This window comes from Triturus cristatus, chromosome 5_1 (assembly GCF_964204655.1).
Source record: "Triturus cristatus chromosome 5_1, aTriCri1.1, whole genome shotgun sequence".
Taxonomy (NCBI): Eukaryota; Metazoa; Chordata; class Amphibia; order Caudata; family Salamandridae; genus Triturus; species Triturus cristatus.
The window spans coordinates 696108549-696134629 of NC_140587.1; the positions used below are offsets into that span (position 1 = coordinate 696108549).

General features: G+C 44.9%; 1 protein-coding gene across 2 annotated transcripts in view; it reads left to right on the plus strand.

Moving 5' to 3' along the window:
- Window positions 1–26081, plus strand: part of PRKDC (protein kinase, DNA-activated, catalytic subunit) — a 2754228-nt gene that overhangs the window by 6251 nt on the left and 2721896 nt on the right. For both annotated transcript variants that reach the window (XM_085605657.1, XM_085605658.1), the window contains exons 2-3: window positions 11465–11541; window positions 11671–11763. In XM_085605657.1, the coding sequence (XP_085461783.1) occupies window positions 11465–11541; window positions 11671–11763 (170 nt within the window). The remainder of the gene's footprint in view (window positions 1–11464; window positions 11542–11670; window positions 11764–26081) is intronic.

Sequence of the window (26081 nt, forward strand, 5' to 3'; positions counted from 1 at the left end):
CCACAATGCTCACCCGGTGTTGTTGGAGCCTGGCCAGAAGGTGTGGGTGATCGAACCATGAGAGCTTAGTGCCCTCCAGGATCGCTGGTCAGGACCCTTTGAGGTGTTGGAGAAGAAGGGTAAGGCTACCTACTTGGTGGACCTGAAGACCCCTCGTCAGCCCCTGCGGGTGCTGCATGCCAACCGCCTCAAACCCCACCACGAGAGGCCCGAAGTCATCTTGATGATGGTGACTGACGGAGGAGAGGACGTGGAAAGCGAGCCTCTCCCTGATCTGTTTGCGTCTCAAGAGAAGGATGGGTCGGTGGAGGGAGTGAATCTCTCCCCATCTCTAACTCCTGAACAGCAGGAGGACTGTCGCCAGGTCCTGGGGCAGTACTCCTCGTTGTTCTCCCTTGTCCCGGGTAGGACTCACCTGTGCGTCCATGACGTGGACACAGGAGACAGCCCACCTGTGAAGTCCAAGATCTACCGGATGTCAGACAAGGTGAAGGCCAGCATTCATAGTGAAGTCACTAAGATGCTGGAGCTAGGAGTGATCGAACCTTCTAGCAGCCCCTGGTCCAGTCCGGTGGTGTTAGTACCAAAAGCTGCACCACCGGGTGCCCAACCAGAACTGAGGTTCTGTGTGGACTATCGGGGACTGAATTCAGTGACCAAAACTGATGCTCATCCGATCCCTAGGGCGGATGAATTGATTGACCGGCTGGGAGCTGCCCAATATCTAAGTACCTTTGACCTTACTTCAGGGTACTGGCAGATCTCTTTGACTGATGGAGCAAGGGAAAGGTCAGCCTTCTCCACGCCCCATGGCCACTACCAGTTCTGTGTGATGCCCTTTGGGCTCAAGAACGCACCTGCCACGTTTCAGCGCCTGGTAAACCAGATCCTCACCGGAATGGAGAGTTTCTCTGCTGCTTATCTGGATGACATAGCCGTCTTCAGTAACAGCTGGGAGGATCACTTGCGTCACCTGCAAGCTGTTCTCCAGGCCCTGAGACAAGCTGGATTGACGATCAAGGCCAGCAAGTGCCAGATCGGGCAGGGGTCGGTAGTGTACCTTGGACACTTGGTGGGTAGGGGAGCGGTGCAACCCCTCCAGGCGAAGATCGAGGCCATCATGGCCTGGGAACCCCCCAAGACACAGACTGAGGTCCGAGCATTTTTGGGCCTCACGGGATACTACCGCCGCTTCGTGAAGGGGTACGGTACCATCGTAGCCCCCCTCACGGAGCTCACGTCCAAGAAACAACCTCGACGGGTAGTCTGGACGGAGGCTTGTCAGCAAGCCTTTGAGAGATTGAAGAAAGCCATGTGCGAGGCCCCGGTCTTAAGGGCCCCAGACTTTTCCAAGGAGTTCATTGTCCAGACAGATGCATCAGAACATGGCATTGGGGCAGTGTTATCGCAACTCAACGAAGAGGGTCTGGATCAACCCGTGGTCTTCCTATCCCGGAGACTACTTCCCAGGGAACAGAAGTGGAGTGCAATAGAGCGTGAAGCCTTTGCAGTGGTATGGGCTCTGAAGAAGTTGCGGCCATACCTGTTTGGCTCGCACTTCCTAGTTCAGACCGACCACAGACCCCTTCGTTGGCTGATGCAAATGAAGGGGGAGAATCCCAAGTTGTTGAGGTGGTCTATTTCCCTACAGGGAATGGACTTTCAGGTGGAACATCGGCCTGGAGTGGACCACGCCAATGCAGACGGTCTCTCAAGGTATTTCCGCCTTAGTGATGAGAACTCCCAAGGGGTTGGGTAGCTCTCCCCACTTTCAGCTGGGGGGGACGCGTGTTAGACCTGTCAGCCCTTTGGGTGGTCCCTCCTCATCATTATTTATTTTGTCCCACTTTTGCCTCAAACCCTGTTTGAATTTTTCCTTTTTGGGAACCACCAGACTTTTTCGTGTTGCTGCAGATTCGGGGAGCCAATTTAGCTACCCCTGAAACTTCTGTCTGAGGGCCTGGAGCACAAAATGGTGGCCACCTGTGACATCACCAGCATCCACTGGAACCTACCAGCACCTTCCAGAACATTCCAGAACCCTGTGACAGTTGGAGGCGGTTTAGAATGTTGGGAAGCTAAGAGAGAGAGTTGGCAGTTGGAGCTGGCAGTTGGCACCTGACTGGTGAAGAGTGAGCAGCACAAACGTGAAGGAGGAAGGAGTGAAGCAGCAGGGGTGGAAACTTGTGCCTGGAGTGGGGTCCATAAACCCACCCTTGATACTAGTCCCTACTGACGGAGCCCAGCCTAGAGCCCTGTGTGGGAAGAAGTCAGAAAAACCATCCTGAGGACCTGGACAGCAGGAACAGGCCTTAGAAACAAGAGAACAGTAAGATCCTGACCTGGAAGCTGGTTTCCCTGAAGTCCGACGTCGAGTAGCCTAAGACCTGGAGCCCGAGGTGGAGAAGCGGCGCTGACTGGAAAAGCAGACGTCGTACCCGGAGCCGCCAGAGGTCGAGAGAGGGGCGCCGTCAGAGGTCGTGAGGAATACCAGAGGTCGAGGAGGAAGTCACCCGAGGTCGAGTGAGCGGCGTCATCGGAGGAGTGAAGTCCGTCCTCCGGAGTCGTCGGAGACCGAGGTGAAGTGCAACGGAGGTCGGGAGTGAGGATCGCACTCCGGAGTCACCGGAACCTGTGAGGATCGGGCCGGAGGTCGGGAGTGAGGATCGCACTCCGGAGTCACCGGAACCTGTGAGGATCGGACCGGAGGTCGGGAGTGAGGATCGCACTTCGGAGCCGCCGGAAGTCGACACCGAGTCAAGGCCGGCCGACGTCATCGAAGTCGAGGTCGCCATCGGACCGGAGCCGCCCGAGGTCGACATCGAGTAAAGACTGCCCGACGCCATCGAATCGGAGGTCGAGATCGAACCGAGGCCGCTGACATCGAGACCGGAGCCGCCTACCGGCGTCGTCAAAGAACTGACATTGTGCCGAGGCCGCCGACATCGAACTGGAACCGCCTCACGGCGTCGACACGACTCCAGCGGCGTCGGAGCATCAGAAAAAGGGCAGTAAGTGGAGTAGAGGGCGCCTAAGGCCCTGTGGAGACCTGAGAGACTGCTCTAAGGGGCTAGGGAGGTGCTGGAACCAACCTGACTGCGCCAGGGGTGAACTGGGACTAATCTAGAGAGGTTGTGTGGAGAGAGAGAGCCAGGTCTCTGGTATTCCCCCCTTGATCTACCTCAGTTTAGGCCTCAGCCTTGTCCAAGCCAGGGAGTAGACACCCTCAAGCCTTCCACATCCCCACAAGCTGTGCCTGGGCCAAATCAGCCCTTAGGAATCAAAAGTGATCTGATTCCCTGAGTGTCACTGTCAGCTTTTAATTATTTATTAGGGGCACTGTATTTATTGTATTTAACCTATCTATTGCTTCACTGTATTTATTGGTCCACAGTATTTATTGATGCACAATATTTATTGGTTTACAGTATTTATTGCCTCAGAATATTTAATTGCCTGTATGTATTGCACTTTTATTTATGCCTTCATTATTTATGATCACCCCTATTTATTGAATCATTAAGCCAGTATTTATTTGACCTGCACTATCTAAAAAGTTTGTATATTGTGATTGTTATTTATTTTATCCAATCAGCAACTAAGAGAAAAAGAAGATAAAGAAAGATATTTTCATAATTTTTACGGTGTAGAGTCGTTTTTGGAATGGATGCACGCATGGTTATTGTTTGGGTATGTCGTATGCTTAGCACGGAGCCTGATTCCTGACCACTCGAGCCAAGCTACCACAGTGTGTCCGGAAGACCACCACCACCCTTTCAGAGTGGGGGTGTGGTTTTTCCAACAGCATCCAACTTGGCTCACTTGTAATCGGGCCCATAGACTCCCTGCTGTGCTACTTTTCTCAATGTATTATTTGTGTTTTAGCACGTTGGGTTTCCTTCATGGTTCCTCTTTATTGAGTATTAGTGGTTCTCTACAATGCTGCCCTTAATTTGAACAGGTGGGGCTTATCGGCACTCATGCTCGAGGAAAAGCTCCTGTTTTTCGACATCAGACTTTAACTCTATTGCGAGAGAGAGAAACAAAAAGAAAGACGAAAAACAGTGACCAAACTAGAAAGTAGCGATGAAAAAGAACATGCAAGAGGCATATTAAAGGACAGGACGTGTCTGGTCTGGTGGTGAATAGAAAAGGGATATTGTCGAATCAGGAGTATACAATTTTGCTATTCAGCAGCCTTGACATTCGATAGCTCCTGCCAATTATCATTTTACTGATTAAGCACTGTCTCAATGTCAGACCTTTACTACATGTATCTCTACTTTGTTGGAGACCTATATTGTCCCTCTTTATAGGATGTGTTGTGTTTACCTAAGTGTATGATCTATATATCGATCATATTAATTATCTACAATTACCTCTTGTACCCTTGTAAATCACTATGATGAGCAGTTCGAAACTTCGAAATAAATACTTGTCCTATTAAAAAAAAAAAAGGGATGAGCTCGCTTGAGTGCCCCTGGGGCATTACTCACCATCTAGTGTTAACATCCATCCTCTCTATGCACCATACTTATTAATTGAATGCAGCTTCCCAATTAAGAGGTCACTTTATTTAGTCACCAATCTGTTCACCATGCAGTTCTCGCAAGTGAAGTGGACCCATGCATGCGAGTAAGCCAAAATTAATTCCTACCCTGGTTTTGGGAATGATGAAAAACCTTAGTTACAACAGCTAACTATTGCAGTTTTGCCATCTGGCACTCCATACTCTTTGCCAGTAGGTACATATTAAAAATGTACACAGTATAGTCACCTCTTCATTGTTCTACAGTACATAATCCCACCAAATCAAATATAGAGACCTTTATTCAGGCCTCACTCTTTACATTTTAAACAACCTAGCTCAGTTTTCTTCAGTGACCTACAATTAGGGCTCCCGGTTTTATGGTATTTATTTTTTTCCCATTTCCGTCTGTATTTATCCATATTTATTTTTTGGGCTTTTTTTCTGTATTTATCCATATTTATTTTTGCCACAAGCAAAAGGCGACGCTACAGCTAGTATTTTTCCACATTTATTTACATTGACCCACTGAGAGAAACTCGCACTGCCTTCAGCACAACTCAATTATGCTGCGACTAAATTCAAATTATGCACTAGACAACAGTAAAATGCTGCCTGAAAAAAAATTAATAACACCCTGGAAAAATCAAACACTCATAGGGAATGCAAGAATAAGCAAAGCATGTGAACTGTAATCAGAAAAAAAACATGGTTACCTTAACGGTTTTAAACTCATTATTCAGAAATCAGTAAGTGATTTTGCCTGAAAAGTTCAAGACATGGCTACAGGACCAGGAAGAGACCTCTTTCAATGTCCATTGCTTATATCCTTTCAAAATGTATGCAGTTTGGTTTAAAAACGACCACATCCCCAAACACAGAGCCGCATTTTATAAGCTAAAATAATTACAAAGTTGAAAACGATCATATTAAACGTTTCCACTCTACCCATCAACCAGGTATTGCAGTCCCTTTAGGAATGGTGCACTTACCCACCCTGGGAAAACAATGTTGTTCAAAGAAAGAAGATAAAAAGAAAGTAGCGCTTTCACTGGCAAACTCTGTAAAGTGGTGCTAATGTGTGTGGGTGTAAATAACAGTCTGGCTTGTCTTCTGTCCACTCTGTATTGCTTTATTTAGGTATTTAACTAATTTTTCTCTCCATTCCGAGGTTTTTCTTTTCAATAGAAAACGGTCAGAAAATGAGGACATTTACAGCCAAAGTGTTCAGCCTTTTTTGGATCAATTTCACAGGGGAACAAATAAAGAAAAGGAGAGGCAAGAGAGAGTACCTTAAGAGCTGCCTCTTGAAATCAGCACGTAAGCAGGAGCGAGACAGAGACAGAAAGAGATGGAGGAATAAAGAGAGGAGGGCAGCCGCCAGAGGCAGATCAGGAGTAGTGGACACTGTCCTTGCCATGAAGGAAAAGAGACAGCGTTTATTTTTCCTCCGTTCTCTGCCCTTCCCAGAACGGCTGAGCCTTCCTGCAGCATAACAAAAGGCAGAGGGCGGGGGCCTCTGACTCCAGGCAGGTCAAGTGCAGGGCCATTAGGTAGCGCTTTCGCGTGCTAATGGCCCTGCGATAACAGAAGGGAGAGAGGAAATTCCTTTGTCCCCTCGTCCCCCCCCACCCTTGTTCCCCGTGTCCCCCCCACTCCAAAATCTGGGGGGGATATATCCCCCGCGTCCCCCACACTTCCTACGCCCATGCACACATCCCAAGAATTTACTGTAATGTTTAAAATGCTCGAAAGAGGTAAGTCTGGTAGCCCAGTGTTTCCAGGTTACTTAAAGCATTCGACTGAACAGATAAAGGCATCGTTCACACTCAGTGTGACTTCATTCACCATGCTCTGCGTACGGGCTCTGAAAACAGAGGCACGAATTGGCTCAAAATTATACATTGTGAAAAGTAACACAAGAGTGGATGCCAACATTTCAGAGGAGCAAAGTGCGTACCTCCCCCCCCCCACCCCACGTTTGTGGCAGCCCGGGCTGAAACAGCTTACACACAGCCGCCCCGAGCACTTCACAGGTCTTTAAAAGACCATTCGCTTGTTAATGGGGCTTTGTTGGTTGTTCACCCCTTCTAGAGCCCCTGCATCGCCACTTCGACTTTTGCTGGAAGAATTAGCACGTTACACAATACTGCCCTGTCAGATGAAAACCAGAGGCATCGGGTTTTTGCTTGCAGGAATCGGGAGGCGGGAGACTAGCGCGGCAACATTTACTCGTATTTTACCGTTTATAAATATAAATACAGACAAAGGAAATATCGATTTCCGTCTGTATTTATATGTATAAATCCGTAAATACGGAAAACCGGGAGCCCTACCTACAATCCTTGTACCTCTACAGTCTTCACTGGCAACCATAGCAACGTCGGTCTGTTTTTAAGAGAGCGCTCAATACACTGAGTAACTTTAACTCTCCCCATTGATATGTAAGGACATTCTGCCACTCAAATAAGTTATTTGATAAATGAAGCAAAACAGTGTGTTTTATTACAGAATTTCGTCAAATAAAAATTACGAAGCCACGGGTTTACCACTCATTTCTGAAGGAAAGGTCTTATATTTCATTGCTTCTAGGTGTTAGTTTGGTAAGGAGAAATATTCATGTTCAGCAGCAAAGGTATTTACTTGCCAGGTAGGTACACTTGATGCACATTAGACACACTTAAGCCAGAGCAGAAATGATGCCTCATACGTTGTATCCATGCTTATAAATGTGACCTACCCATTCTATACTGTGAAAATAACATCAGATTTAAACATTATTCCAGCAGGTAAAATACTGGTTGAATCTCAGTTCATGTCCCAAGGAAACAACCCATCATAATGCCTGTGGCAGACGACACCTTGTTGTTAGAACTTTATTAAAAATACTCTAGAACACCACCAACATATGTATTGGGTGCTACTTCTATTTGTTTCAGTGGAGGTGCACATGTATGTCGGTGATTTTGCTTTATCATGTCATTTCTGCTGCACAGGAATGTCAATGGTTCTGGGCAACTTACCTTGTTTCTGTAAAGTTGCATTTTTGATATATATTTCAAAACTGTCTTGAATCAGGAAAATATAAAATATTTCGTCTATCCTGTTTTAGGTTTATTCCTATAATAACTGATAAAACCCCAATGAAAGGGAAACAGTCCTCATTCGTGTAACCACTGATGAACACCTGCACCGACACAAACTAAAATGATATTCAAAGACAGGAAAGTGAGAGCAAATGAGTTCTGTGTATTTCCTCCTGAAGTGGCTAACACATTGTAACTTTGTTATGCAAGGTAGCAGCAACAAAGACTGACCTAAGATTATTCTGCTTGACTTTTGTTGTTTAGGGATGTCACTAAAACATTGTTTCTTCCTACTGTTGTTTCCTCCAGTTTTATGTGCATGGATTAAAGGTGCAGGGCCTAGCAGCATCCTTAGGCCTGATCTAATTATTTTATACACTGTAGAGGACCTTAGAATATTAATGTTATATTTGATATTTCTGCAGTGTTGAATTCTTTGACTGATTAGTGAAATGGCTGGTTCATAAGAATCTTGGCCAATATGCATTATTATTTTTTTAAACACATTTTATTAGGTTATGAGAGCATAATCGCAGTGAAGAACCCGAAGAGGGCTGTAAAGGACAAATCTAACATCAAAGTTAGGATTCAGCTGGACATTACAGATTTCCATTATATCATCAGCATCTGTACAAAAAGGAAAAACCCCTCTAGATGTGGGGTGATGTGACCGGAAATGGGGTTAATCCTTCTTGCCCCACCCTCTGTCCTACAATAGGAGGCAATGAGATCTGCTAATCGATATTTCCCCGACTATCACCTATATGATGTGACTCGAACAAACTCCCCTCCTCCCCAACTTTAACTAACCCCTCCTCCCCCCACCCCCTACGCCCTTCCCGCTGAGTAAATAAAATGGCTTCTGTTTGATCCGCGGGCTGGACAGGGATGTTCCGTGGGCTATATATACCAGACCTCAAGTTTCGGTGTCAGGGATAGGTGGATTCCCAGGGTCGTCCCGCTCTACCTACGCTCTGCACTCTAGCTGAACAGTGCCTCCCAAACTCAGTTGCCTACTGCAGGGTCGCTCTGCTCGGGGTGTCATCGGTATCGATCGTTGGGTGTTTTACCAACTCCACCAGTGCCACCCATGCGCGCGCTGTCTCCAGGGGATCGATTCCATTGTCCAATATGCATTATCACATTTTCCTACTGTCACAGAATGGGTAAAACCATTTGATCCATCAGCCCCTTTTTCTACCAATTCAGTATGCACAGCAGAACAATTTTTCAAAACCCTAGGCTTTAAACATTCAATGCAAGGTGTAGTGATAGGTATCTGTGAAAAGAGTGCTATCACCATGCCCTTGGGAAAATTGTGAAAAATGACACAAGGCTTTACACGTATCAACAAAATCCATAGCTGCAAGGTGTCCCTCTTGCTTTTTTAATCCATTTATAATCCTTTAAACCAGACAGAGTCCTGAAAGAGAAAGTGTGAGAGTTAGTGAGATGTGAGAGAGGGTAATGAGATGCAAGTGTGAGTGAGAGTGCAATACACATACATTCTATTCTCAAAACAGTGTCAAATTAGTCCATTGGTCCCACTGTAAATTGGAAGGCACTATATATTACTCTCCCTTAAATTGAATGTGCTTTATAACAATAACTGCAAAACACGTGTTTTGTAAAGACTGAATCAGTTTTTCTGTATTTTGGGGGTTTGGTAGCCGAATAAACACTGATCAGCACTGATTTCAAAAGGTTTGGAAAACACTGAGAAAATCCCACTGAAATCCACAAAAAATAAACACTGAAAACAGGACAGCTGAAACATTTTACAATGGTATTAGTTTTGAGTTATTAGTCTTGATTTGTTTTGTAATAAAATGTAATTTCAAAGCTTTTTGTCCTAGACCTCTGAAGTTTAGGGCCTACAGAGACATGTAAATAAAGGTATGCTTCTTTGCAGATAATGCAAAGATTTAGCAAACAACTGATACATCAGACTGATTGGCAGTAAATGATGAGCCATGATTTAGCTAGGTTAGATCATTGGATAGAAGTTGCTATCTTAATTTCAGTACAGATAATTGAATGCAATCAAATTATTATACATAAGTCTTAGGAAATGGTGTATAAGCAATATGGTTTTAAATGCCAAAGCAGTAGTTGTATCATCCAGTTGGTTATCTTTAATGAATTTACAGTGTCTAAGCTGGGATAGTGCTGGAAGGGAAAAGGACTGGGTTACATGAGATCTCTTGCTGTACAGAGAGGTAATCTGAGCATACAAATGGAGCTTATGTGAACAGTGGTGGCCGTCATAGTAAATGGGGGTGGAAATGGGGGTGGGGCAAGCGCTGGGGGGGTCGAGGGGCTTGGGGTGCACAATATGAAAATAAACGTAACTTACCGCCGGGTCCAGTGTCTCTGGTCCTGCTCTCCTCGTCTTGACTCAAGGAACAGGAAGTACAACCAGGCCCCACTGTAATGAAGCGTTGTAAGTGGTCTGAGCGTCCTGGTTCGACCCTCAGCCAGGGAATGGGGACCTGGGCATGTTCTCCACGCAGGCTGTATTGCAGCCTTCTTGGAGAACAGGAAAAGTGCACATGACTGGTTTGGGCGGTCGGAGAGGGCCGACCAAGCAGTTATTTCGCACTTAGGAGTGGGCAAACCACTTCTGCCCTGCTCAGAGAGCAGAGCAGCCCGCCTGCAAAGCAGAATGAAGCATAAAATGATAACTCAAAGTTATTATAATTTTATGTTTCGTACTTTGCACTGCTTAAAAACAGTGGGGCGATACTCCTCCGCCATAGCGGAGAAACCGCCACTGTCTGAACACCACATATTGTGCTTGAGATCTCATAATTGTTTTTTTTTTAAGTCTAGTTTTTCAACTCCCAGATAGAGACACGGGCCTGCGCAAAACGTGATGCCAAAGTGGAATCTGGCTTACACTGCAAGTGATAGGGCACACCATTGGCTTAATAACCTAAACATACACTGGCATTAGCATGTAGGAAAGAAATAAAAACCTTCTTAGGAAAAGACAAGGAGATGGAAAGACTGGTCTGTCCTTATGTTACATCACATTATTTTCTTATGGTTTTTGTAAACCATTTTTTTTATTGCTTTAGATTTAATTCCTATCTTGTCATATCTCAACCAGTGTTCAGTTGTTCCTCAGTTAAGTTTGCTCTGTTCAGATACTGCTACATAGACATTCCCTCTCATCAATCACAGAGTTCTTACATTGATTGCCTTGTTTTGATTTCTTGGTTTGCACAATGAGTTTGGAAAGTGCATCAAGAATCAAATCCCCTCACCTGAGACTAGAATCTGCTACTTTAGCACCAATAAACAAAAGAATGGAGGCACTAGAAATCTTTGGTTGCTAAGAACACCCCCTTGCGTTTTTCATGACACTTCATAAATCTATGTATTTTCTAGTGATTTGTGCATGTTTTTTTCTATTAGTGTAATTCTCTCAGCGAATGCTGACTCACATTCACCGGTGGGAATGATTTAATTCACGGTTCGCTCTTCGATCTGATTGAATGTTGGCATAAATGTGATAATGGGAATGAAATCTCATTTATAAGTCTGGCATGTTCATATAATAGCTGACGTTGAAGAGATCAGTTGATTTTTAGCCTTTCAGAGTTCAGCGTATAGTTAGTTAAGCCTTTGGCTGATGTGTGGCTTTAGGCTTTTTTCCACCCTGCGGCTAAGTTGGATCCATCACAAGGGTCTAAAGCGGTCTAACGTAACCGGAGAAACACTGCAACCAAGGCATAGAACCCATGATGGGCACCTTACCATTTATATTGGATGTGGTTTTCTTTGCAATATCCATGACTTTTTATCAGCATTGCGCCTTTTAAGACACGTTTTTCTTTTCTTGCAGGCTTACAGACTTCATTAGTGTTCTCTAAGGAGTATGGGCTACTGGAGTTTGTCTACAAGTCGCTCAGTATTGAAGATGTAAGATTTGTTCTATTTTTTTTCTTTCCATTAGGGGAATAACGTGTACTTTCTTGGCATGTAAGGCTATTTATTTTAGACAACAGATTGATTCTCCTATTATTTATTTCTTTTTTGCTTTGATTTTAGTTTCGAGATTGCAGAGAAGAAGCCTTAAAATTCCTGTGTGCATTTCATGAGAAGATTGGTCAGGATGTGCACCCGTATGCCTGTGATATAAAGGTGCGTTATTGTGCAGTACCCAATAGGAAAATCAGTCTAGCTCAGTGGAAGTGCCTCAACCTTGAGTTCCTGATTTCCAATGAACATAGTAGAGCTATGTGACAAATGCATTATCAAGCCTGGTTGAATTTTTATTACTCGATTGTAATCTCATGGGACTCACGCTTATTTGATTTCAATTAATGCTTGTAATTATTTGTATTCTCCTAAGTGTTTTTTTGCATCAGTTCTCTTTATTCTGCTGCGGAGATCATATAATGTGCTGCCCAGTACTCAGGTGGGCTGTAATGCGTGTCATTACATATACATCTTTGAATCATTAGACGAGTGGTACAATAACATAAATATGGTAATCACTTCAACAAAAACTGAATGTTTTTTCTTGATGTTAAAAAAATTATTTGTTCGATTAATACAAATCATTACAAAGTTCTAGATTTCTGTACAACAGTCAAAAAGTTACACTTTCATACACGACATAGAATGCATAAAATATCAGTGTTCATACAAGGCAATACTACCAATGTTCAAGTTCTCTGAAAATTGTTATTTACGCACTTAAAACATTGCACTTGAGTGTATCCCCACAATTCCCGCAATTATTGCTAGCTGAAGTGCAGTGTTAATTTCAAATTTAGGACTAGCTAAGAAGTCTCTAAAAATACTTCCTTACTTTTGCTAACTAGTCTACAGGAAGAAATTGAAAGTGCTTGCCACTATCTTCGACATTTTAACTACACATACCACCAGTCTGAAGGTATCTTACTGTAAAACCATAATACAACATACAGATAAATACACGGGGTGTGCTTATTGTTATGTTTGTGAGCTCGAGCCTGCTGGTGAGCTCATTGGATTCCCTTTGGGTTGGCTTCTGCTGCCGCCATGTTCAAAGGGCTCATGCACCAAATATTTTAAAATATGAAGAATGTCGTCTTATTCCAGGACGACATTCTTGTCCTGGGATCAAGTAGAGCAGACCATGATAAGGTGCTGATTGAGGTACTTCAAATTCTGGAGTTAAATGGTTTACTGCTGAGGAGTCAAAATGTAAATTCGCAACAAAGAGTGTAACGTACTTGGGACATGAAATCAATGCATCAGGAATTTGTCCTAAATCAGAATTAGTAGATGCCATCAATGGAGCACCTGTTATACAGATCAAGGAAGATGTCAGATCCTTCTTAGGCCTGGTCGAATTCTATTCCAAATTTGTTCGAAATTTCTCTGAAAAAATGTTTTGTATTAGACAACTGTTAAAACGGGGGTACAAATTTGTTTGGAATGATGAGTGTCAAATATGTTTTGATGATATCAAGAGAGATATTGGCTCAGCTCCGGCACTCAAAGGCTTTGAACCTAGTCTAAAAAGCGTCATCACCACAGATGCAAGTGGAAAGGGTCTGGGTGCAGTTCTATCCTAGATGCAAGAGGATGGCACAGAGTGTGTGATTGCATTTGCTTCCAGGGCCCTCACTCCCACAGAAGAAAAATACTCCGTTATTGAAAGGGAAGCTCTAGGATGTTTGGGGACTCAAACATTTTAGCCAGTACGTGTGGGGCACCTGTGTTACTGTAAGAACGGACAACAAACCTCTCACAAAGGTTCTAATTTATAAAGGACTTAGCAATGTGTCTCCTAGGATCTCTAACATGTCAGTGCAATTGTTGGACTTTGTATATGAGATCATTTACGTACCTGGTGTTTGTAACAGAATAGCTGATTTCTTAAGTAGGTGTCCGTTGCCCGTCATTGGTGAGGTTAAGAATGAACGGAATGATTGACTGGTAGCAACTATTTCCGGAGAAGAATTACACAGCATTTCCAATGAGGAATGGATTAAGTGCTTGTCTCAGGACAAACATTTAGTTTCTGTCATTGATTACATCCATGCTGGTTGGCAGAGAAAGCACATTTGAGTAGTACCTTGCTTCCTTTTTGGGAGGTCAGGAACAAATTATCTGTGGAAGTTGGTCTTCTACTTAGGAGTGGCAGGTTGGTTCCACCCATAGACTTTCGGGACAAACTCATCAATCTTTGTCATGCAGGCCATCTAGGAATTGTAAAGAGTAAAAGTAGGATCAAGCAGTCTTATTGGTGGCCTGGTGTGGATAGAGACATCAAAAGAGTTGTTAGGGATTGCGTGCAGTGTGCTAATTCCGATAAAAGTCTTGTCACTTACAGATCACCTTTGCATCCTATTGTCATTCCTGGCATGCCATAGGAGAGAGTAGGTATTGTTGTTTTTGGACCTGTAAGAGACACCAACGGTTCACAGAAATTCATTCTGGTATTGATTGATCACTTCTCAAAGTGGCCAGAAGTCAAAGTTGTTGAGAGAGCTGATACGGAGAATGCGTTGCATTTCTTGGCTGAGGTTTTTGGATGTGAAGGTTTACCCAAAGACGTAGTTTCTGACCATAGTGGACATGTCAGTGACAACTTAAAAAAATTCATTATGGAAGCAGGAATAGTTCAAAGAACTACACATCTATATCATCCAGAAGGAAATGGAAGCATTGAGCGATTTAATAGAGTTATAAAGGGGATTATTGAACTCTCTTTTAGCAATCACATGAATTGGGAGGATGAATTGAGGAAGACTGTAACTGCATACAGGGTGACAAGATGTGAATCCTCTGGTCATTCACCTTTTGAGTTGATGAGAGGGAGATCTCTTCACACTAAGGACAACATTGGGTGGTTGAATAGCACTACTGTGTCATTGTCTTATGAAAGTGAGAGATTCTCTTGTTGTGAGTCAGACTAAGTATAAAAACAAATATGACCAATCACATGGTTCTGAAAATTTGTATTTACGTGTTGGTGATGTGGTAAAGGTAAAAAAGGGAGGTTACACGCAAAGGGAAAAGTACATTTTCAACTCCTCTTAAAGTAATTAAAGTTTTATGCAATTCTGCTCTGCTCAGCAATGGGGAAAGTATGGCATGCCAATAGAATAGCTTTGTTTAAAGGTAGGAGCAATACTGTTTCAGAAGTAGTTGTTGTTAGAACTGGGGTCTCTAGTTGGCAGAGGTAGGTACCTTTGACCAAATAGGGACCCTTGCTTCTAAGTCAGGGAAAGGGGATTACACTACTGGATAACCCCTGCTCACCCCCTTGGTAGCTTGGCATGAGCAGACAGGCTTATCTCCGAGGCAGTGTGTTAAGCATTTGTGAACCCATACAGTAATACAGTGAAAACACTACAGATGGACACCACACAGGTTTTATAAAAATAAGTATTCTTTATATAGACTTAACACAAGACCACAAACGACAAAAATCCACAATACTGTACTCAAAATTGACTTAAAGATTGTAGAGTTAACTTAGTTCAATTTGTTGGTAAATGCGACACAGTTCTCACAAAAGTACCTGGATGCGTAACGCAAAATAAACAAAAGGCTCGCAGCGTTGGAGATGCGTCGGTTCCTTGCTTCGGGGGAGACGATGCATCGCGGCTCAATGGTTGCGCAGAGTAGGGGATGCGTCTTGATCCTTAACGGAGAGGAGGTGATGCGTAGATTCTTGTGCTGCATCCCGGTTGCGATGCGGCAAGATGGCGCCTCGATGCGACAATCCGATGCGATAAGATGGCGCCCTTGATGCGACGATGTTGAGACGATGCGGGCACGCCCTGGCAGTCTTGCAGCGACTCTGTACTTTGGAGCCGCGACAGGCCCTGCGACACGCTTCTCTGATGATGCGACGACGACCCTCACGGTTGCGACGCGCTTCTCCGGTGATGCGACAGCAGACAGCTGCGACAAAGGCACGCTTCTGGGAGATGCGGCGGCAAGCTTCTCCGGCGATGCGATGACTACAGCTGAGGCGGCGAAACTCTTCTTCTTGTTGCGTCGCGCTTCCAGCTCCCAGTGACACGCAGGCTTCTGCAGATAGAATTCCCATCAAGGAAATTCAGGGGGGAGCTAGTGGTGAAGTCTGTTCTCCCTGAGACTTCAGCAGGAGGCAAGCACAAGTTCAAGCCCTTGGTGAAATATTCTGCAAGATGAACTTCATTTGAAGGCTGATGTATGACAGTAGCTTTTGGTGCAACACCTTTTAAGTCTGGCAAAACCAACCTTTTATTTTATTCTGTCCAGCAGCCCTTCAGTCCATTTGTCTTTCTTTGGGGAGATCTCTTCAGCCATTGTCTTAAGACATTGACCATTGTATCTGGTATCAGCTCATTTTAGTCCCACCATCATGATATTTGTCCTTTCGATGTATCCTTCCGCCTCCTAAGGAGTGCCTAAATTGGAATGGATGTAAGAATATGTGTACATCTGAAGAGTAAACTCAGTCAGCACATATTGTGTCAGACAGGGTTGGATTGGTAAGGCGGGCACTCTGGCAACGGCCAAGGGGCTGGTATCCGAGTTCCAGCTGTGGGCTGCTTTTTTGAGCAGTCTGGGGGCCGATTTGGGCTGTGTCTGCGTTGTTCGGATTCCGCCAGCAGCCCAGTGTGGCCCTGAGTAGCCTTTCTGGAGGCAGATTGGCATCCATTACCTCCCTTTTATCAACGGGCAGAGTTGTCACTCCCTTTCTCTTGCTGGACTGGCCCATTAATGTATAGATATCTTGCGGGGCAGGGGGCCTGAGCAGAAGTGGCCTCACTTGTTTTCTGGTGTGTTTCATGCCTCTCTGTTAGAGACTTCCCCCACCCCTCTTTTTTTATTTTTTATAAAACTTCGCCGAAACAGTGTTTAGCGGAAAGGTAATATGCCAGTATGGGCCACTTTTTTTTTTCTTAGGTGCCCGGGCCGATTTTTTTGATCGCAATCCAACCCTGGTGTCAGATTAAATTATCTCATACCTGCATGGTATATAACAAGCATTGTCAAGTCCATTTGGTCTGGCATTGGCTGCCAGCCTTTTGGCTTTGTTAGTGTTTGTTTTGTCTTGTCATGGTTTTTGTAAAACTTTTTTGGGGTGAGCTGCCGGGCCCTTATACACATTAAAAAAAGATGACTTAAAGCAAAATGTATTTTTGGTCTCTATAAGCACGTTTTTGCCCTGGCACTGAATGGTACTACTTTGTGTGCATATTTGCCTTTTCTGAAAGAGCAGAGTGCCGTCACTCACAGTGAAGATTTGCTCTCTTAGTGACTCACAGTGAAGTTCGCCAGTGGCTGAATTGGTCTGTCACACTGCCCCATGCATTATGCTGTAGTGGGTAGACCAGAAATATGAATGACACAACAACAGACAAGTAGGTGAAAATGGTTGGCTGAAAGCCTCTATCAGTAAGTATATTATACATATAACTTCAGTAAAATAAAAAGGTATTGGCTAGCAGCAGGCCCAAAAAGCAATCCCTTTTGTTATCCTTTTATTTTTATCTTTAGGATTATTTGGTTCATCTTTCTGGCATTCATAGTGACCACAGTTGCTCTTGAAGTAAAAAAAAAATCAGTCTGCGAGTGACTATGGCAAAGCAAGTACATCTGGCTTATAACTGAAAATGCAGATCTGACCTTTAGGCTTTGCCAGTTCTTGTTCCATAGGTGACACAGAAATATAATATTTTGATTTATGGAGATTGACCTTCCGACTGTTTTGGCCCATGCTTCATCAGACCTGCTCAATTTAGAGGGAACTTTCTGATGAAGAAGCCATTTAAAGGCCTAAAGAATGCCCCCCCCCCATCTGATCTGTATGCAACAAAGGGGCATTGTTGGTGCACCATTGTGCTTTGTTTTCTTCTGAAGTGGGTGCAAGCTGCAAACACTGTTATGGGATTACACGGTAGTGGGGGTGGGAGCAGTTGGAGAATTAGGGCTGTGCACTAAGTAATCTTGTAATTTGTAACTGCGAGGAAACGTAAGCTGCAAGACCCTGATTGTGGATGTTGTATGAATGGGTCAGAAGGAATGACAGTATTTTTAGGTCAGGTTCAAGGGAATGAGGTATAAAGTGGTCATGCTGGATAACAGACAGTCTTCAAATGAGCAGGAAGCTAAGAGGAAATAAATTACTTGTTCCGATCCATGCAAAAAGGGAGGAACTGCAGCAAATGAATGACCTCTTCCTTTTTCCAGTATCCCTCAACACATTCTAAGGAGACCATGGTCTTAATGTGTTTTATTTATTTATTTAAATGTTTGTTCCGTGGAACAGTACTCATATAGTGAGCTAATTTAAAAGCTAAAACTTTACTGTTCAGCTAGGCACCTCCTATCAAGTGACAAAGCTTTGCTCGCTCCCCCGTGTATCCGAAAATCCCGAACAGGAGGTTGGTCTTTTCCAGCTCCACTGTACTGGAACATGTGACCTTACCACATGTGTACTTGCTCTGACCAACTGAAATTCAGGAAACTGCTCATGCCAGAATTGGTTTGATTGGCTCTTCCTTTGCCTGCAATCTTGCTGTGCGCCAAGATACCCCTCAAGGGGTGATTTGGGCTATAGAAGTTAAGTTCAATTAACATAGCAATTATGTGATATTCATTAGCAGTCTTGTTTTAGGTCTCGCCTGAGCCAGCGCATGCGTCGCTCGGTGAGACGTTTAGTGTATGGGCTTTTAAAAGTTCGACCACACGCTTTTGGCTGGCATAGAGCGTGCGGTTACGCGCACGGTGACGAGCAGAGGTGCCATCTGGCTTTCCTCTCTCGTCATGGTGCGCGCACATCACACACCACTCGCCAGCCTGCATTTGCCGTTTGCCATCGCGTGCGCACCTCAATTAACTTTCGCGCATGTCTTGGCCCCCACTCTGCTCCTCACTCCTTTTGGCTTCACTCTGCCAGCCCTGCCTCCCTCGGCATCCTTCTTCCCAATCTTTTGCTCCCTCCTTCCTCTCACCTCACTGTACCCTTTCTCTCCCCAGCCCTCCTCTCTGCCCACACTCCTCTCGGCTCTACTTCCTACGCTCGCCGGGCGCCGAGGCTTCCATCTCCCCCTTTCCACCCCCCACTTCCCCGCCCCTTTTTTAATCTTTTGTTTTAGACACAGCAGTGTGCTGATGGCATCTCTGCTGGTTTCCTTCAAATATGCACTAAGGCCTTAGGAACAGCAAGCCTCCAACCTGCAAACAAGGGGGCCTTCCACCAGAGGACAGAGCAGGAGCTCTGTTTACATACCCCATGCCTGGCGCTGCCACTGACCCCACGTGTGTCTCGGTGGTGTAGTCCCATTTGCAGTCTCCGGAGCCTGTGGTGACCCATCAGATAGGTCAGCCAGTTCTGCCGTGGTGCCACATTTCTACACTTTACCAGATTTCTTGCACACATTCTTACCGGCAGTTGGCGCCGCTTCCCAGCTTCCTCGAGCCAGCCGGGAGTGAAGGCACAGGTCAGAAACAGCATTCAGTCATCATCATTGTCTACATTTATTTATGTCATGACTCATTCCCTTATCAGGAGAACAAACGTAGCAAATGCCACCTAATTAAATTGTTCGGATATCCAAGGCCTGTAAACTTCAGGGCCTTCAGTGGAGGAAACTGCCTTCTTCTACAGCAAAATGGCGACCACTGAGTCCTAATGGCACTGAAAAGAGCAGGTCAGACAGCAACAGCAGGTCTAAGTGTGAGAAAGGCTTATGGAGGGGCCACGTCGATGGCCTCCGTAAAACCGTCATTGGATCATAGCCTGAGACGCACGTTATTGTTTTTGGGAAAAGGTTGCGATCTCAGCCCGGATTTACTTTCAGAAAACATAACAACAAAATACACACAATTTGATATGCATATTTATTTGCATAATTATTACAACATTCCTTTCCCCAAAATACACAGTAGACAAGTCATCAAGTTGTCTACAACCCAGTCTCCCCCTGTGTATCCAAACATTGTTTGTGAATTCACGGTTTGCCTTTCCACCCGGTCCCCCAAGCAAAGAAAAGTTTCTCTTATGCAACCCCCAGGACCAATTCTCTTAAGCTAGAGGCCTATCCACCCTTATCCCCGAGCATCCCAGCTGGGGTATGCATTGTATAAAAATGTGTTCTCAGGTTCTTATGAAGTTTCTTTCCTGTTGCTGTCCTCTTCACTAACAACTGGTAGCTTTTTCAACCATGTCTAGTTGTTTCAGTGTTTGAATGCTTCTATCATATTTCTGCTTCCTTAATAAACATGCTGAGATTCTCGCGTCTTCTCGCACGGCCTGTCACGTACACCTAAATTCTGGTTCACCTAGGTTCTCCATGCGAGCTCCTCTTGGAGGGGTTTGCAATCTGCCTCTATCGCTTTGCGCATGTGAAGACTGGATGCCTACACAATTTTCCACGTCACCTCGCCCCTAATGTGGGCAGTGGTTAAATAGCCATCTTCTATTTCAGACCACACTTATCACAATGCACCTTAAAACCAGCTTGTCACATTGTTGAGCCACGTGCATCTCACCAGATATCCCAGCCTCCGCATCCTTCTCTATGCAGTGGCCATCAAAGCCTCTCTGCCCATCTAGCTGCCCTCTCTCTTCACTAGTGCACCCTGAATGAGCAACCTTTACGTGCAGCTGCACATGACCATGGCTGCCATCTCCCAAGTCACATTTCAAGCTTTTAAGTATACCTCTCTGCCTCTCTGCCTCTCTCTCTCTCTCTCTCTCTCTCTCTCTCTCTCTCTCTCTCTCTCTCTCTCTCTCTCTCTCTCTCTCTCTCTCTCTCTCTCTCTCTCTCTCTCTCTCTCTCTCTCTCTCTCTCTCTGTCTCTCTCTGCCTCTCTCTGCCTCTCTCTGCCTCTCTCTGCCTCTCTCTGCCTCTCTCTCTCGATCTCTCTCGATCTCTCTCGATCTCTCTCGATCTCTCTCGATCTCTCTCGATCTCTCTCTCTCTCTCTCTCTCTCTCTCTCTCTCTCGCCTTTGGGACCTTATAAGTGTTTAGCCATGCAACAGTTGATGTTGTTGCACCAAGGATATTGTGCTGCATAACTAAATACTTATAAGGTCCCAAAGGCGAGACCTATTGGCTATGCCAATGCTTGATTGCTTTATGCTCAGAATGAAGCGCATAACGAAAGCTTGTTACAAGCTTGTCATTTGTAAATTTAAATATGCATGCTTGATAAGGGAATCGTCCTGCTTTACAGTATGACAAAATATCTTTAACAATTGGTAGAATATTGATTCAAAGGTTAAGCGGTAAAAAGTGTTCTTGGAGAAGGACCATAAGAGTTGTAAACTCTGAACTTACCTGCAGGTCTGATAATTGTAAACCTCAAACTGCATTAGTGAATGAACAACCTTCCCAGAATATTTTTTATTTTATTTATTTGTTTTACAGAACACCAATATGTCTCCCTTGAACCACGTTTTATGAAGTGCCAAACACTTAGACCCATATTTGCTAAAGCTGTGCCGTTGCAAAGTGGTCACAGTCTTGCAAGGGCATTTCCTGTCCAGTTCAGAAGGTTTTTTGAGCTGAAAAGATGTATCTTTCTCAGCGTAAAAAACCCTGTTTCCCTTTGTGCCAAGAGAACACCAAGCCCCAACTACTACTAAGATAGCCAGACTGGCTTTACATTAGTAGTTAATACCTCCTGGAAGCAGACGTTAAAAGGGGAACATGTATTTACTTCTCAAATAAAAAGCCCTGACCTGCATTGCATGTGTGCTGCAGGGCACAGTACACATCCACAGGATCGGACTGATGTGTGTGAATTAATGGAAAAACGAAAACTGAAAACACACAATGGAGGAAACCAAATCACGGCAATCCAATTTTAAGGAAATACAAATACAGTGAAAATTAAAGGATACATTTTAAAGAAAATATAATTTTAAGGAAACCTTTACAATCACTAACTTGGGTGAAGATTAGGGGTAGTAAGGGAATATTGGGGTTCAAGGAAGGGTGATGGTTAGAGGTGGTGAGCTATTTTTCGGGTTTTAAGGGTTCAGAAAAAGGTGGAGTTCATGGGTGGTGATCAGGGATGGTGGAGTTTAGGGTGAGGAGGAATTGTTAGGCTTCAAGGAATGGGTGGTGTGTAGGGGTGTTAAGGTTTTTTGGATGGTGGAGTTTAGGGTGGTGTGGGGTATACAGGGTCCAGTGATAGGTGGAATTTATATGTAGAAAGGGTTTTTAGGGTTCAGGGATGGAATGTTTAGGGATGGTGAGGGGTTTAAAGGGTCCGGGATGAGTGGAGTTCAGGTTTTGTGAGGGGTTTAAGGGGATCAGGGATCCCCAACCATCCCTGGGGTATAGAAAGGGGTTTTTAGGGTTCAAGAATGGGTGGAATTTAAGGGTAGTGAGGGGATTATAGGTTAAGAGATAGGTAGAGTTTAGGAGTAGAAAGGGCTTTAAGGGTTCAGGGATGGGTGGAGTTTAGGTGTGGGATGGTTTTTTTGGGTTAGAAAAGGCTTATAGTGTTCAGAGGTGGGTGGAGTGTAGGGGTCGGATGTGGTGTTTGTGTGGGGAGGTATTTTAGGGGGCAGAGCTGGATCATGTTTAGGGGTGGTGAGGGAACAACAAATATAAAGCATTCAAAGTAATTGTTTGACAATATAAAAGAGATAAATCTGAAATAATGTCTCCTGGCACAAAGGATGGAAATAAATGCCTTTGTCAAAAATGTTTGGGAAAGTAAGTTCTGCAACCATTTCATTTACACCTTAAACAATAAGTGTGCTGAAACCACCTGAAACCACTTTACAAAAAGACATTCTATAAATTGGTTTCTTTGAAATGGTAAATGCCATTCATCCTGAATTTCCATTAAACCGTTTAGATTAAATGGTTTCTCAGTAATGGTATTCCATTAAATATTTTTTCTGCAAAATCACATACAACCAGATCGGGCCTGTAGGAAAGTAAGATCTGCTTTTTATGGTTACCTCCACTTTCTGCTGGTGTTATTCTGTTTTCTGACTAGTCTGACCGGGATCCTGCTAATCACGACCCAGTCACTGTGCTTCCTCCCAAAATTTGACAGTGGTAAGTACTTTAGTACCTTCCAAATTGGATACGGGTGTACCCATGTAAGTCCGTAGTATATGGTACTAAGGTACCCAGGGCATAGGTATACATGGGCTGCAGCATGTATTATGCCACCCATGAGAGACCACTCAAACTGTGACTAGAGGTTTGCCATTGCAGCCTCTGTAAGCTGGTTCTAGCACCACTAACGACAGATGTATGTTTCCTTATATCTGAGGTCACTGCCCTTAAAACCTATGTCACAACTAAGGCAGGTCTTTCAGTCCTAAAGGCAGGGTGCTATAAGTGTGAGGGTGCCCTGCATGAGCAGGACACTCACCCTACGAACCCCGATGTCGATTCTCTAGGCTTTGTAAGTGTGGTCGCCCATTTTGATACATATGCTGGCCATGCCTCACTATGTGATGGCTAACTATATATTGGCTGTGCCGTACCTAGACATGTTTGGTATCAAACATGTTGAATCCTACCGCAATGCAGTTACCGGTGTTGGAGGTATGATTTCATGTACTGGGGGGCTCCTCTGGGAGGCTCCCGGCAACAGCCTTCCAGGGTCTGCCCGCAAGCTAGTGCTGCTGCCGACCCAGGACACAATTCTGCCCTCCTGCTGCTGAGCTGAGCCCGAGCAGGGGAAGGTAGGACATTAGGTTTCCTGTCACACCATCTCCCAGACAGGACTTGGTGTATTGGGCTGGGGTGGGGGTGCTTGCAAGTGCAACCAGACTGCTTTAAAGGGCACATTTGGTGCCCTCCTTGCCTACTCCAGTATGAGCCAGTTCAGGGAGCCAGTGGCTTCTGCCGTGGCGCAAAACTAGACAAAGGACACGGGAGTGTCCTCCACTCTGTCCAGCCCCTCCTCTGGGAGAGACCCTTGAATCGTTCCAACCCTTTCCCTAGATTACATAAGGGCTTACCTGTGGGTCAGATTCATAATTCGAAACCACTTCAACTTTGACCGTCTGGGCACCTTTGACTTCGCCTAGAACCAAGACTGCATCAAGGAAGACTCCTGCTGTTCCTGGTCTCGCTGTTCTGCCAGTCTTCTTCGTTGTCTGTGCCTGTGCTTCATCCAGATTCCTCTCCAGGCCTTTGGGTATCAAGGACACCTTAAGTAATCTCCTTTAGAGTGAAGGAGTCACTCCCCTGCAACAGCAGGCACCGAAACTGAGCTGACCGGTCTGGCGCTCCTGACGTCCCATGGACTCTGAAAGGCTCAGCAAAAGAGGTGGTGGTTCTGCAACTCTATTGAGGCCTGGCCTGTCTTCTCAGCAAGTTTGAGGCCAGTATTCCTTGTCGGAAACACTGGAACAGAATCCTTGTGCACGCCTCAACTTGCAGTTGCCATGGCTTGTTGACTCTGTATTCCAGAGATCTTCGGGCTACAAGAAGCTCCAGCCTCCCGGATCTCTTCCTACCAAGGTCTTTGCCCTCACCGCATCCTCTGCACCCTGGGCCTTCATCTTTGGTGAGCTGCTCGAGGGTCTCTTGCGACTCCTGTGCCTTCTGCCTGTGGGTCCACTTGAGGGTCTTCTTTGGCTTCAGTGGGCTCCCCTGGTAGCTTGGGGCCTGCTCTGACTCTCCTGCAATTCCCTTGGGCCTTGCTGGTCCTGACGTTGCTCCTTTTTTTTTTTTACCATATCTGTTGCTGCTGCCAAGGCTGTTGGAACACCCGCCGGACACTGACCCCCTGGTTCTTGACTTCCGACGTGGGACAGCTCGTGAACGACTCCCGGTCTTCCACAGCTTCACCTGGTCCTCAGAGCTGCAATGACAAGGTAACAGTTATGACTCCTGCATCTTCCGTCATTGGTGTTCCGTGACTCTGTTCCCTCTGCTTGCAGGTACTTCTCTTCTAGAATCCATCCTTAGATTCCCCCAGATTATTCCACCTTCCTCGCCAACAGCGTCTTTCCTGAAGTCCTTCATTGTGGTCTACGGTGGTTTCCGACATCACTTCGCACCTATGCACCCAGCTTCCCTGGTGTAGGTATCCTGGTTGCTGGGGTTTACACCGGTGGGGTGTCTCTCCAACCGTTTGTCTTCCACAGGGTTTCTTCAGGGTCCACTGGGAAGGGTCCTTCTTGAGAACTGCAACTGCGTCTTTCCCATTGACTTGCATTGAGTGCCCAGCTTTGTTCCCACACTGCACACATCCTCCGTGGGATCCCTAGGTACTTACCTTGGTGGTTCTTTGTGTCCCCAGATCTTTTGAGTCTCCTGGTCCAAGCCCTGACTTTGGTCGCAGTTCGCATTCCACTTCTTTAGTTTATGGTTTGGTCTCCTCCTGGAGACCACTGTGTATTTGTGCCTACTTACCTGTTTACAATTGAAGTAATGTGTATATTGTGTTGATATCTCCTGGTAGAAGATATACCAATGTGTTAGTGAGTGTGTATAATAAATATACTTATTTTTTATAACTACACTGTGCGGTTCTTTTTCGTTGAACCTACACTATACGATTAATTCTTGTAAAACAAGCTGCTTAACACTCCTTCTGGACTAAGCCTGAAGGCTGCCCTCTACAGCTACGACTTAGAGCTTTCAATGGTTATCTAAGGCCACTAAAATCAGCATAAGGGTTGTCAGGATTAGTGCATGGTGCTTCACCTCAATAAGTGTTCATCATGTACTAAGACCACCTCTTACAGGGCATTTCTGAGTGCTGCATTGTGTTGCCTGAAAAATGAGTAAATCTGGCCCTAAGTTTAGTAAGGTATACATCCATGGAAGATTTTGACTGTAGCCACCCACCCACTAGCGTTCAGAATGAGAGTGCCTGTTTGAGGAACTCAGCACCTTGTGAAGCTTTTTAAGTCATTATGACCAACTTGAATTTGATGACCATAAGGTAAACATAGTGGTTTGTGCATGCAGGTTGTTATGTACTTTTGGCATCTCATTCGTCTCCATATTCCGCTTCATCTTTGGAAGTAGGTCATTGCCCTCATAGTCAAGATGCCATGACACTGTCACAATCACGCTCCCATATGTATTTGTACCAGCACAATGCTACTAATACCACAACTCCTTCATACTTAACATTCATTGTTGCTGTTATCCACTTAATACCCATCTACACCTCTCTCCCCGAGGCATAATACACCTAGTCTACAGCACTGCACTGAAAATTCCCTCCACCCACTACTCTGGTGGCTCAAGATGGCCTCTCAAAGGTCGAGTCCCCAAAACTTTAAATGGCAACATCTTATGGAAACCGTAACCATAGCCCAAAAATTCAAATGCTATAATATTCTTGGCTCCTCATTTTTTAGGGAATGTTGATCTCTTTGGCCCTGTTAATGAAAGCAACATGGCGGTCAGAGGTTCTAGTACTATATTTGAACGATTGACCTATAAATGAAGGTAGGGGCGCGGATGTGCAGACTAACCGGCTCAGTATTTTATATATTTTAAACATTATGAGTATGATCT